The 14,865-nt window shown below is 47.3% G+C and overlaps 1 protein-coding gene across 1 annotated transcript in view; it reads left to right on the top strand.

Moving 5' to 3' along the window:
* Positions 1–803: 803 nt before the first annotated feature.
* LOC115570635 (heparan sulfate glucosamine 3-O-sulfotransferase 3A1-like) overlaps positions 804–14,865 on the top strand; it is a 35,421-nt gene continuing 21,359 nt past the window's right edge. The window contains exon 1 of the mRNA XM_030399239.1: positions 804–1,599. Within this exon, the coding sequence (XP_030255099.1) occupies positions 1,058–1,599 (542 nt within the window). The 5' untranslated portion in view covers positions 804–1,057. The remainder of the gene's footprint in view (positions 1,600–14,865) is intronic.

Here is a 14,865-nt window from a genome sequence, read left to right as displayed (position 1 = left end):
GTTCTTGTTCTTCATTACAAACTTCAGATTTCAGCAGCTCCCGTCATGGTTTACAGCCACAGCTCCTCTAGCTGTCATAGGTCCAGTTGTTGTGATGTGTTTGGTGTGTTTGGACCGGGTTCTTTTGACAGGATCATTCAGAAGGCACAACATGGGTCCATAGTCCAGACCACATGTGAGACACGCCCATCTTATGTAGTCGATCACGGGTGAAATATGATGTTTTGAGGGGCTCAGTCGAACTTTAGTGTTGCGCGGGGAGTTGGTTGTTCTTAGCGGATGCTAGCGTTAGCACTCTGTTAGCGGAGCGGAGGGCGGCACCGAGACGAGGCCCGAGTCCCGACCCGAGTTCTCCACAGAGATATCCAAAGTCCAGCAGCTTTAAACAACCTGACGAGACTGTACTTTAAAAACTAGAGGAGAGCGAGAGAGGGAAATGGGGAAGGTCCAATTTTTCTGGCAATTTGGAAAAAATCCCCCCTTTAAAATAATGTTTTACAGCTCATCTATATGCTTTTATTTGTTTAATATAAAACTTTACTTTGATAAGTAAATATATCTGGCAAATAAAGGTCAAGTGCATTAACTGAGAACAGTTCTTCAGTACAGTACTGAGGTAAAAACATCTTTGTTACCTGGAACATGAACATTTGCTCCTATTTGGCTCAGACGTCTCTGTGCGTCATCGCCCCGCCCACCTGGACTGTCATTGGCTCCCGTCTGCTCCCCCCTTCATCTGATTGGTCGGGGAGGTGTCCGTCAGGCAACCTTGACGTGCGAGACAAGTTTACAACTGTATCCACGTGCGGCTGGCGCGTCCGGGCATCCTGCGCGCGGAGAGCCGGGACGAGGACCGAGCTGCTTCACCTGAGAGCGGCCGAGCAGACGCACCTGTGAGCGGGCTCACCTGAGCGCGCGGCAGGTGTCACCTCCTCCCCTCCTCCTCCTCCTCCTCCTCCTCCTCCCCCCTGGAGGAGACAGCGGTGGTACCCACGGTCCAGCCCGCTGTGGATCAACACTCACTCCTCGGTTTTCTTCATGGCGAGGAGACCCGATCATGTTCGCCCAGCATGGCTGTGGCTCCTGCACCGACCCGCCCGGGACCGGTATGGCTTTTAGCCGCGTCGGCAGACTGGACCCCCCGAACCGAGGCGTCTCCAGGAGGGCGGCGGTCATGCTGTGCTCCCTGCTCACCTCCCTCTTCCTCCTGCACTGCCTCACCGAGCGCTGCGGCACCAGCTCCCCGGTCAGAGCGTCCTCCAGCCGGGGGCTCCTGCAGGACCTGGGCTCGCAGAGGACTAAGAGGCTGGTGTACCAATGGACGGAACCGGTGGGCTCCGATGGACGGGTGGACGCCGAGCCGCCCGAGGAGTCTCCGGAGCTAGTCGCGTCCAGGAAGGTGTCTCCGAGGTTCGCAGGTAAACTGAGTCCGCTCGGGGAGGGAAGCAAGAAGCTGCCGCAGGCGCTCATCATCGGGGTGAAGAAGGGAGGCACCCGGGCTCTGCTGGAGTTCCTCCGGGTCCATCCCGACATCAGAGCCGTGGGAGCGGAACCGCACTTCTTCGACCGCAACTACGAGAACGGACTGGACTGGTACAGGTGAGCCGTGTGGTCAGAACTTCTGAGCTGGGTCGTGTTTCTCCTCCTCATCACTGATGAAGAGTGTGTGTGACAGCCTGTTGATTTATGAGCCCACATCAGCTCCTGCTTTCATTAGATCGTATCTCCTGCTGGTTCTGCTGCCCAGTTTCAGGGTTGACTGGCCTTTAAGTCCCGAACCGAGAACCAGAACCGCTTGATGAGGCTGGGAAACAAGACAGGGACGCATTTAAAAGTTGTTTTCTTCTGAAGCTTTGATGCCTTATACAGCTACATGAGCCTGTGAGGGTCAAAACTAAAGGAACGTTTCTCAAATACAACTTTAAAGTATTAAATGAATAAAGATTTGGTCACTTAAAGCTGCATCATGAAGTTTTGGGGAAGATATTTTTATCAATTTGTGTCTAAACAAACTCTAACCTTTGTTTATATGTGGCGGACCCTGCCACCTCCCTCACATCAAACACACAGCTCTGACTTTATTTACAGCTCATGGAAGAAATAAAAGTTTCTGATAGTTTGCGATATTGTAAATATTTTTTAAATAAAAATTGAGATCCTCTCACTTTTAACTCACTTTTTATTAAGATTTATATGTTTGTTTTAAATCAAAATACGACCTTAATCACATTTTCTGCCACAAATGTGTCAGACGGCAAGAAAAAGTTTGAGTGTAGCCTGAAATTTAACTTTAATTCTCTGAAGAAGCTGAACTTGATGTTAAAAGTGCAAATTAATTAACAAAAGTTGGAATTAGATTGTTTTTCTGTAGATTAATAACAAAATCTTCAGTTTTTTTAATATTGTTTACATTAGTTTAGTCCCTAAAACTAAGATATCAGATTTTCTCTACAGGATTTTACCAAAACAAAATAATCTCAATATCTAAATAAATACAAATTTAGATTTAATAATTCCAGCAGTTGAATCCATCTTTAAATTAGTTTACTGGGTGTTTTCTCTCTTTTATTTTGGTGAATAAATAGTTAAGTGTGTCTATAACATAACTTTAAAAAAGAAAAAGAAGAATTACGCTCAATTAAAAGTGAAAAGTCGACCAGAAGCTGCACGAGGCCAAAAAACATCGTCGCTGGATTATTCACGTGCGTGTGTTATTACAGGAAATCAATAAATCAATATTTATCTGCGAGACCTCGACCTCAAACTTTTGGCCGTGTCGAGTTTTTCGGCTGGAAGAACTCGTCGGTCTTTTTTCATTCGCTCCCGTCTGATTTGACTCTCTCGGCCCGACGGAGGAGAAACTTTGGGGAAACTCTGCTCCCACATTAACACACATTTACTCTCCAGCGTCTCCATCTTTTTTTTTTTTCCTCTCTCTCCAAGTCGGATTGCGTGATTGATTTCATCTGTCACTGCGAGTGTGTGTGAGTGAGTGCTGTGTGTTCACATTTCCAGCGGGGCCGTTGGGGAATAATGGCTCCCTCCTCCTTCTCCTCCTTCTCCTCCTTCTCCTCCTTCTCTCAGTGCTTCTCTGTCTAATGGGGCATTGCCGACATCGCAGCTCTGTTATTAAGAAGGATTAGGGCCATAATGAAAGGTTACCTGAGTGTCCCGGGAGGTATAATTCACCTTTTGATTGAGTTAACACTACACACAGCACCCTCTAAAAGCCTGGAGACAAAACTTTTACTCTCCCCTCGCCTCCTCCTCCTCCTCCTCCTCCTCCTCCTCCTCCAAACACCCTGGCTCTCTCCCATCTCCCCCCTCACACACCTCCCTCTTTGTGCCGCTCTGAGAGTGAACATTCTCTTTTCGCCATCACTCTTTCACACCCTTCTGTTTACCTATTCATCCATTGTGGGGTGTTTTTTTTTTTCTTATATCCATGAGGGTCCCATCTATCCCGAGGAGTTGCCAAGATTCTCTGGAATTTGGACCGTGCCTCCAAGGACGGACCTCAGCGCCGGTTCCCCTTAATGCCGTTCCATTTAAAAAAAGAAGAAGAAGAAGAAGAAGAAGTGAAGAGGGAATAAATAACTGTTACAACGGCGAGGCCCGCTCTGCAGGAGTTCATCGTGTCAGGCGCTCCTCGACTTGAACGCCCCTCCGTTTGAAGCTCGAGGTCACGCAGAAGAACGGGAAATCAGCCGCAGCCTCGCCGCTAACGACGTTTTCTGTTTAAGATTTCGAGGCTGCAGGAATGTTTGCAAACCTCCTCTGACAGGTCGAGGGACAAAACTCTCCAACGCTGGAGAAAAACAATCTGTCGGTGTTTGTGCAGAACAAGGCCGGGATCCTCTGTGACTAATCACCGCGTCCAATTTGCTTGAATTATGTGATTCCTTTCATTAGCGACAGTGGAAAAAAAACAAAAAAAAACGCGGAGGCTTCCGTCTCAGGAGACTCTTTGTTTATTGTCGAGGCCTCGGCATGAATCGCTCGTCTCCGTCCCGATGGGAATGTGAGCGGGAGACACTTTCTGACACCTCTAAGCTCTTCATGTGACGTGGAAACATCTCCAGCCTCCCCTGTTTGTTTGTTTTCCGCGTTTCTCAGAATTAAACTCGCGTCGCTCGTTCTGGGAATTTTTCCATCAAAAGCGCTCTGAAAACATCAGTCGTGACACCCCCCAAAAAAAAGCCACGATGCGAGAAAAAAAAAAGTGTGATTTATTGAGAAGGATAAAAAAGCTTTAAACTTCCACTTTTATGTGTCCAGAGATTAAAAATAGTCGGTTAAAATTCTGACTCACCGTCTGCATGTGTCCAAGTGTTGGTGCTGACTTTGCAGATTTATTTTTGTAACATTTCAGCAACTTTTTCTGTGTTTTACTTTTGAATTTCGCCTCCTTTTCTTTTGATTTTCGTGCACTTTTTTTGTCCAACAGGAAGCCGACACCGGGCCCGGTCGCCCCGTCAGTGTTACATTTCACTGCACATTTCTCGGCGGTGTATCCGTATAATCGCGTACAACCTGTTAGGCTTTTGTTGTGGAAATGGACACTTGGAGTGAACAAGGAGGTCAAGCACAAACACTGTGAACTAAAGCAGAGGTCCGGGCTGTGGAGCGCTCGGTATTGTGTTTTCGGGCCTACTTGGGTTACCAAACCGCCCAGCTTTCACCTGTCTAGACCCGCCGGGTTCCCCGTTTGAAGTCTGCTCGGATTATCCCGCACCAGATCTCTTAATGGGTTAATTATCCCTCGTGAAAACATGTTTGACCCGTTAAACACAAAGGCCAGCGACTCCGCCACACGCGTATCCATCTCGATGCAAACAAACAGTCCTCGTAGAGTTGATCAGAGTCCCTTCAGCTTCCCCTCCAATGTTTTCCTCCATGCATGCAATACTTGAAAACCGCGAGAAAAAAAAGCAAAATGAAAAGAATATGTTCGGCTAGCATCACATTAAATCAGGGGTTTCCCTCGTCATAAAACTGGCCGTATTTGAAAGCACGTTCCGTAATGGTCATAAAAAAACGGGGTCTTAATCACAAGAGTAGCGACCCAGAGGGGAGTTGTGTTAGGAAAGCAAACGGCGCTGATCCGATCTGTACAGTCGTGTGTGTGTGTGTGTGTGTGACAGCTTCAGATGTGAATATACACACACAGAATTCAAACACAAATGTCGATCCAGATGTAAACGTGCAGAGTAACAGCGCGTCTGTGTTTAAATTCCACGAATGCCAGTTTGCTTCCTGATTGGCGACGACAGTTTGTTGACACAACTCCATTAAAGAAGAGAACGGAACGTAAAGAAAATAAAGTCGAGCGCTGACGACGCAGAAACGAAAAAAAAAAAGCCGCTGGATTCCCAGCGTTATGAAACGAGGCCGGCGTCCAAGTCTCTCATGCTTTGGCTGAGTTTGGAGTGGAGTGTCAATTAATTGGGTGGCAGGGTTTGAAACTCTGGCCTTGTTCTGCTGCCGCCTGACATTTCACATGTCACTCTCGAGTGCGGAGAGGTTCTGGCGGACTCGTGGAAAGCATGACTCCAAACTCCGGCTGGGAGCGGCTGGATGTCAGCGGCGAGGACGTGACTGAGGAGCTGTGTGTGTCTTCCAGTAAAAAAAAAAAAAAAGTTTGTTGCAGCAGCAGCCAGTCCTGCACGCCTGGACGCCGGCCATAAACTGTACAAGTTACAGCACGCATGTGTATATTGTTTATTGTGCGCCATGTTGTCATGACAAAACCGCCACGCCAGCTGGAACGAGAGTCCGGATTGAACAGAGACCCTGTGTGTCTGCGTCCGTATTTATGTGAGCGTGCGAACTGTGAGCTGCCCTTGGATGTAACCCCGCGGCGGCCGTGAGTAAAGGAATGACGTGGTGTTCCTCAGAGTTTAAAATACGGCGATCGGGTTGATAACCGTTTGGTTCTTCCGCACCGTGCGGCGTTAGAGCGGCGACGATGAATCATTTCAGACGTTTTGCCAGCTCCGGCTTCTTTAAATGTGAGAGCTTGCTGCTCGTCTTTTGAATTCATGACAGCAAATGAAGACATGTCTGAGTTTTTTGAAGGCTGGTCGGACAAAAGAAGCAATTTGAAGACGTCAGTTTGGGCTCGGGGAGATTGTGACGAGCAATTTTTGCTATTCACTGACATTTTTACTGACGGATAAATATTCGTCAGATCTTCGATGATGAGATTAATCGTTGGTTGCAGACTCTAAAGTACTTTGCCTCCCTGTTCGTGTTTGCACGACCGCATCGGCCAAAAATACGAGGCACTTTTTACTTTTTTGCCGGTGTTATGTGTCCGCGGTCTCTTCAGCGAGGCTTTGAGAGGAGACATTTGTTTGAGCTTTTCTCCGAGGCAGAGTCAAGATATTTAAAACAGATTTCCACTAATTGATCCCTTGATTGATTTCACCTCCTCTGACACTACATTGGAAAAAACCACTGAGCAGAAGTGAAATATTCTTAAAGGTCCCTAGAAACGACTTAGGAAGGTCATTTCGGTGCTTCGTCGTGCAACAGGAAGTTGGAATGTGAGAGGTTTTATACGCTGGGAGGAGATTCCTGGTATATAAAAGCTGCACAGCTACCTTCAAGTTTTAAATAAAGTCCTCTCCAAAATAAACTCGTCTCTGGCGGCTGCATTAACAGCTCTGTAATGCTCAGCGCTTCACAGGAGAAGGGTGGAATTTCACAATAAAAGTCAAGCGAAATAGAACACCGAGCCGAGCTGCGACGATTAATCAATTAGGCGTCGGCTCGTAAATGAATTTGCAAAGTCCGAATTCTCGGATTCAGATTGACGACAGCGAACTGAAGATCCAAGACATGTGTCGACGTCATCTTGAGAACGCTGACCGGCATTTTACTCCTTTTACAGACCAAAAAAAACGATTTAATCAATCTAGAAAATGATGGTTAGCTGCGGCCCTGACACCATGTACACGGAGCACAACTCGGTCTGCTAACACAGCAGGTTTGCGGATGGCAGGTGGAGCGGCGGGGTCACGGTTGGGGTTGCAGAGGGCACACACACACACACACACACACACACCGCGGAGGTAACGTGATCACCAGAGACCTCCTGAGCATGAGCTCCGGCCTGCCTTTGGATTGTGAAAGTGATTATCGGGGAGTATAATTGTAAAACCGGGACGCTCACCTCCTGCTGAAGGCATGCAACCCACCCACCCATGGCTTCATCCCCCCCCCCCCTTCCTTGCCAACTCCTTGACCTCCGCCGCCCCCTCTGACATCTTTGCATGCCCTGAGCAGCTGACCCCAGGAGGCCCCATGTAGGGGAGGTAGATAGAAGTATCCAAAGCAGTGCCTGTCAGCAGCTGCCCTCAGGCATCCCGGGAATCTGCCCCCCACCCCCCGATGGCTGAGTGAGGACAGGCAGCAGGTGCAGCGGCGCTCCTGCAGACACCACCTGGACCTCCACCAGACGCTCACACCTGACGCATTCACCTGACACACCTAAAATAAGAGCTGTTTGTTGACTCGGAGATGAGGGAGGCTAACCGGAGGACTTTCATGCAGATATTCCCGGCCCCCCTCGGCGGGGTGTTCAGGAACTCCGGGAGCTTTGATGATGAACATGTGTGGAAAAGGGGGGGAGCGTGATTGATCCGCCACCCTCAGAGTTCACAATGCCAGCAGATGGTACTGTAACTTTAAGATCGGGTTACATTGTTCTTAGGATTCTGTTGTTTGTTCACTTTTGGGTTTCTGTGTACACTAGTCGGCAACCGGTTTGACCCCCCGACGTATCGCGGGCCCATTGAGCTTAGCAGCTGTCGGTCCTTTTTTACGAGGTATTAGTCCATACATTATAAAAGCATTTATTCCTGGATTCATATTTCAAACAGAGCGCCTGAGGTCATTTTTTGCACCGATGCACCGCAATCTTTTATTGTTCCTGAGTGAACGATGCACCGCAATCTTTTATTGTTCCTGAGTGAACGATGCACCGCAATCTTTTATTGTTCCTGACCTTTACGTCTGGAGCTCAGTCCTCTTTTTTTTCCAGGTGATCTACCTGAAGCCTCTCGACCAGTTTCGTAGTTTTCAGGAAACACCCGCGAATGTCGGCGCTGTTTTTATTTTCCAGGTAATGTTTTTTCTCGCATCGCAGCAGTTCTGCCTGCAGGCGCTGAAACAAGAAGTGTGACTGAAATGAAAAAAGACAGACTCCGTGTTTGCAGTTTTCTTCCTGTGCTGTATTTCTGTTCGTCTGTGTTTTCACTTTTTTTTGGCAGTTCAAGGTTGATGGAAGTTAAGTGTTATCCCTCCGCAAACAAAGAACGACTGTAACCCTCAATCATTTGGCAGCCGGAGAGTCGAGGGGGGCTTTAGACTACAACCGTTTCAACTCTCGTCGTAGAAGCGAACCAAACAAACCGCAAAACAACCTCCAGAATTCATGCATATCGAGACTTTCAGAGGATTTGCCAGGAGCGCTTTAGGATTTTTCAAGACAACGTCGCAGCCAAAACCCCGAACCCGCGTTATTTGGGCACAGAAGGGGCTCGCGGTAAATGATGTATGGATGGAGCATGCACGCCGTTACGGCCCTCAGCGGTGCGGATTGGCAGGGTGAGCCAACGCCTCAGTGTGATGGATCTCTCTTTCCCATCTCGCAGGCAACAGCTTTATCACAGGATAGGGAGCCCTCCATATTTTTCCACCAGAGAGAGAGAGAGAAAAGAGACAGAGGCAGACAGAAAAGAGAGGGAGAGGCAGAGCGATGGAAAAGCCTGGGAACCAATAAAAAGAAGGAAGCCCTCTCCTCTTGGGTCCTCCATTTTCCGTTCCAACCTCAGCGTTTTCTTTAAAATACTTTAGCCACATAATCATTTGTTTCTTTGGCGCACATCTCCGTCCTGTATTTCAATTCCATGTAAGTGTTTACTGCTCGACGAAGCTGGAGGTTCATCTCTCAGCCCCTTTTTACTTCCGTTCACTCGGCAGGAAAAGTCTTTAACTCTTTTCGAGGGCTGGTTGTTGTTCCTCGCCGCCTCGCTGCTTAAAGGCATGGACTCCGACCGCCTCGCCATGTGTGCTATCTGCAGCTGCCTGTGTGGTGATAGGATGGCACCAAACATCCTTTTTTTTTTTGGTTTTTTTCTCTTTGCTCCAGCGGGGCATGGCCGGTGCCAGTCGCCTTGGCAGAGTCCAAACTACAGACATGGGAGGAGGCCATGCCAGACGGCACCTCAGGCACAACCTCCATTTGACTGCCCAACCTCTGTCTCCATGCAAGACACAAAAAAAAAAAAGCAGAATTATACAGTCGCTAAGCTGGAGGCGCAAGTGTGTGTGTGTGTCCAGCTGAAATGAGGGGATTGGCGTTTTTCTGGCGCGCCCGACAAAGAGGCCAACACATTATTTCCTTCAGATGTGATTCCCGAGCTTTCAGCACTTCCACATCCAGCGTTTTTCTGTATGTTCCCGCGCGATGACGAACAAAAGAGTCGCACGGCTCGCGATGAGGGGGGAAATAAAACATGGCTCGAAGATTAGAGGTTTGGCAGCGCCGCCGACCGTGACCAGAAATCCTGCACAATTTTTTTTTTTTTTGAAATAGCTAATAATGGAGGTGGTGAACGGAGAGTAGAATGACAGAGTGGCATTTAATCTGCCCCGAGAGCTGCTTTTATAAAAAACAGAAGCGCCTGCAGATCCGTTGCGTGTGCGGTTTTTAAAAAACAGCTACCTGGATCCACAAGTTGAAATCCAGCTGTTCAAACAAACGCTTTTACATAAAGTCTATTGTATCGTGACATTTGAAAGGGAGGCGCCGCACAAAAGGGCCATTCACAGAGCTCAATGGCTGCATTTCTGTCTTTGGAAATGATCAATTATCAATAAAAATGTATCGCTGATGTTTCACGAGCTCGCGCAGACGAGCAGCTTCGCCCTCTGCTCCTGTCAAACGAGAGTCGTTACGATCCCGGCTGCTCTATTTTTAATTTTCTCTAACGTTTTTATTCATGTGGAGGGAGAAGACGGTGGACAGGTTTTCTTACTAACTACCCCCCCAGAACGCCAGGCTGCTTGATTAAAGAGAGGAATGTGTTAGAAAATGAGTTTGCCAGCCGCGGACCCGGTTTATTGATAGATGGAGTGCAACAGCACAGTCTGCGTCTTTTTACATAAAGATGGAGGAGGGTGATAAAGGGTCCGTGTAGCGCACCGGCCGTGATTGATATGCCCACCGAGGAGTGCGAGGAAGCCACCCAGTAATTCAATTAATCTTAACCTGAACACTAGTAATTGCTGCTGTAACCAGGTCTGACTGTACATCAGACAGGAGGGAGATTGCTGTCAGAGGAACATGTCCGGCTAATAGAAAGCAGGAAGGAACATCCTCGCTGCTCTGGAGTTGCACAAAAGGGGGCTTCCTTCCTTCCTTCCTTCCTTCCTTCCTTCCTACCTCTTTTTTCCTTCCACCACTATTATCCTTCTTCCTCCTAAAGATGAGGATTTGCATGTTAATGAGAAGGAGCAGGGAACAGATTTCCTTCAGTTATGGACCGGCGTGAGAGGAAGAGAGACGTGAACCGCAGCAGGAAGAAATTACGGATGCAAAATCTCAGAAGGAGCTTTTGGAAGAAAAAAAAAAAAGACACATTCTCGCTTTAAAGTTATGTAATCATGGAGCGATGAAAATGTCAAATCACAGGAACAGTCCTCCATTTTGTGAACTGTGCTTCTTCCCTTTGTGCTTCTTAACTTTCTCATATGAGTCTGTTAAGATGTGATAGTCAAAAAACACCGACAGGGAGTTGATCAGGGTGAATTTCCTTTTTTTGGGATAATCAGAAATGAAGATAATTGCTCACCTACAGTCCTACAGAGGTGGAAGTGAGGTGAATAATAGTTTTTATCCTTTATTTTAGATGTTATCACAGGTGTCGGAATATCTGTTTTGCTCTTTCTTTTGCAGAAAAAGATGCTCGGCATAATTTACAGTATGTTAACTATATTCTAGGTACGTTTACGGTTTAGGTTCCCGTCAACATTTATTGTTAAACTGTTAAATATCCTGCCTCTATTATATATCTCTGTCACAATCAATGCAAAAACAATCAGCTGATATATTAATGTATATATATATAAAGTAGGTGTCAGTGTGGCTCTGATTAAAGTGATTCCAGACTGGCATATTGTCATTTAAGGACCATTTTAAACCTATTTTGATGATCATCAGGGTTGATATCGTGAATCGGGATCAATCAGGATGAAAGTGACTTGAAAGCATATTTATTTCACCTGTTTAATACATTTTAAAAAGTCTTGTTCCATTTGTTTTTGTAGAAATTACAGAACCAAATGTATGTCAGTGAGCGTTAAAGGTGCAGGGAGGTTTTGTTACCTTCAGATGAAGCCAGGCTCGCTGTTTGGGGTCTTAATGCTAAGCTAGGCTAACTCTCAGAGACATCAGAGTGATATCAATAGTGTCCTCTCGCTCTCGGCATCAACTACCTCGAGTGTTTCCCAAAACATTGATCTTGTTTGCTCTTTGTTTGTCGTCCACATTCACACCGTCCCATTGTTTCTCAGCTCTTTTGTGTGTATTGAACTCCATAACAAATGGTTTTGGGATTGTCAGAAATCCTCTGAACACACCCTGAGATATTGATCCTATTGTCTCGTGTAAGAGCACAACAGCGGTCTGAAGGTGCTGACCCAGAGAGAGACGGGAAGACAGGACTTTGTTTATGGGCCGGGGTTTTTTTTTACGCGTCCTCCTGGAAACCAGACACCTCGAGAGCAGCGGGTAAATCAAGTTTACAGTAAAATCTATGTTTCGTACCCTCCTATGTCCCATTCTTCTGCCACACCTATTCCTTCCCATCGGCTCGCGTCCTGCCCTCCGTCTGAGCAAACATCAGCTCCTGTCGGTGAGTTTGAGCCGGATCACCGAGCGAAAACCCGACCCTGCTGCATCAATACCTCGTGTTTCATTTTCCGCATTATTGCTGTCGGTTTTATTGACGCAGCTGGCTCGTTCTGGGTCAGTTTGGACGAAGGGGTGTGACAACGTTGTGGAGCCGGTGGGACCTGACATGAGCCCGAGTCATTTTAACCGTCAAAACATGTGGCGGGGCCGGAGCTCATTATGTCATTATGCTGTCAGGCCGATTGTTTATTCTGACATCTTGGTCTCAGCCGCGGCATCAATGGGAGGAGGAGGAGGAGGAGGAAGCCGGACGGACAGATGTGCAACGTATAGCGTTGGACGTCCTCTCTAACAAGGCGGCTGTATGTTCCTCCATCAACCCCCCCCCCCGAACACGCCCACATCAATTATTAATCCAGCCAATTAGCAAGGCTGCATTATTCACCAGGAAGCTGTGATCACATCCATTAACGCCGCTGCCTCGCCTCATTGTGGCTTCTCCCAGGCGGCGCTGGCACAGCCCGCAGTCCCCCAACACACCGCACATATTGGACCACCAGATCCAGAATATTCATGAAGGGCTTCGTGCTCATTCTCTCTTCTGTTTTTTTAACTTTTTTCCCCCGACAAAGAAACGCCGGTAACACCAGCTGTAAGAGTTAAACCTCTGAAAGTAAAACCTGTGGTGAGCATGAACTGCAGCTTCTTTGTTGCAGCACCTTCGTGCCTTATCATGTTTTACTTACCGTGATAAAGACGGTAGCTTACAAAAGATAAACAGGCAAATGCACGAGGATTTATGACCATATTGACAAAAGGCATTCGGGTAATTAGAGAATCGTCTCCCACACAGAAATATCTTCCAGATCCTGCTCTAGTTGTTTGCCAAGACAGTTTAACAAGCGTCACTCGTATTGTAGCTGCTCGTCTTCCCCGAGATACAAACTGCAAAAGACGCCACAGAAGTCTTTAAACGCAGCGACTGACGTGGACGCTAAGAGTTTCTATTATCGTATACATGTGCATCTTGTTCGTGTTGTTGCTTGAGGTGTTTTTTGCCATTTTGAAAAAAAAAGTGTTGTTAAACACCTTGCAAGACCAAATGAGCTGATTCCATTTATTTTTATTTTTAGTTGCGCTGCTTCTTGATGGTTATTTGTGCTCGGTTCATGTCTGTTAATCAGGGTAAACGGGCAAGACACAAACTCAGAGCTCCTGCGCACATTTAACTGCGTCGGGTTGGATTCAGACCTATAAAACAGAAGGACTCTAGTGTTTTCGGATCGGGCCGGGCCGCTGCTGCTCTCTCAGACTCGGCCCCGTTCGGACGGGAGGATGACGATTGATTTGAATTTCTTTTGCCAGCACAGCCGAACAACTACAGTCAAGAACACATGTGTTATGGTAAATATATGTAGTGTCAGAATGCCTAGAACACATTCAAATTAAAAACTCTGAAATTAAAACTCACATTTGATCGAAACCAGAGATTACGAACAACAAAACTCAACAAGAACATCAGAACGATCTCCGTATCCTCACTAAAAAGAACCAAAACGTAAAATGATGATGCCATCCGTCTTCAGCTCCTGAAGAGGAAGTAATGTTTTCTCTGTCCTCCCACTGGTTCCCAGAGCTCCTGTGAACGGAGCGCTGATCCTGATTACTTGTCACTGGGATTTATGGACCCTCAAATCTCTGAACAAAATCACTTCCTGTTTTTCTCCGTGTTTACCGGACACGCGGGCGGGCGGCCGCACGTTTCGATAAAAAAGTGATTTATTTTCATTTGCTTATCTGCTTAATTGATGTCCCCCCTCCGGCCTCCCTGACGGCCGTAATTTCATTACACAAACAATTTAGAGAAGTTTGATTAACACAAACGAGAGTTCAGGGTTTAACATGTGGCTCCTACACGACCGGAGTCACGCGTCCCTCTCCAGGCAGCTCGGCCCTCTTTGTACCTCGCTCATTAATAATAACCACTCCCTTTCTCACGAGACGGTAGCAAGAAAACATTTTTAATTATCCCTCTATTCGTCACGATGAAATGTTGAGGGCGCCCCTCGTTAGAATCAGACGCCGGCTGATTTAACGTGCGCTTCACGCCCTCCTGACGACGAGCCGGTCTGCGGCTGATTTAAAATCCCTGCCTTCAACCAGATTCTCATTACGGCCATTGAGACGCAACTGTATTGATTTTGTTGTTGGGGATCCACCGCCGGCATTGATTTATGGCTCTTCTGAGACAACTGTGTGTAATTAGGCTCATGTAGTCAATGGTTCAGCCCGCCAGCGCCTCAGCTGTAGTCGTCCTCATCGACGATTCGGCGCTTTGTTTGCTCGACCGATGTTATGTGAGCGCTAATGGAGACACACACGCATGCTGGCATGTGCGTTCGCATGCACTCACACATGTAAGCGCAGACTGAGTGGCTGTGGTGGGCCGGTCTGGTTCTGACATACCATTTATTACATCATATTATTTTCCACTCAGCCCGGCAGCAGCAGCAGCAGCAGCAGCAGCAGTATTCGCTCCCACCGCCCTGTTTTTTAGCTCGTATGTTTCTTCTCTCTTTCTTGAATCCAACCGGCTTTTAAAAACCGGGTCGGCTCTGGCAGGGCGTAAATCCAGCAGGAGGGATTTCCCCCCCTTCACCCACAAAGCTTTTACTTCTGGCAAATCGAGTGCCAGCGTGCGTTTTGAGCTCTTCCTGAAGAACTCTTGGATGCACAGCGTAGCGAAAAAAATTGGTCCTTCAGTGGAGCCGAAACACGCACGAGAGTGTTGCGGTGTGTTTGCACTCAACGCAGACAAACGTGAGCGCACTGTGCATGTTGATATATCTTTTAAATGCACACATGTAGAGCTCAGCTGTAACGGCTCTGGTTCTTCTTCTTCTTCTTCTTCACTCTGTAGAACTCGCAGAAAATTTGAATAT

Source organism: Sparus aurata, chromosome 20 (assembly GCF_900880675.1).
Source record: "Sparus aurata chromosome 20, fSpaAur1.1, whole genome shotgun sequence".
In the NCBI taxonomy this organism is placed as follows: domain Eukaryota; kingdom Metazoa; phylum Chordata; class Actinopteri; order Spariformes; family Sparidae; genus Sparus; species Sparus aurata.
The sequence above is the reverse complement of the archived record's forward strand: the minus strand, read 5'-3'. Positions and strand labels throughout refer to the sequence as shown.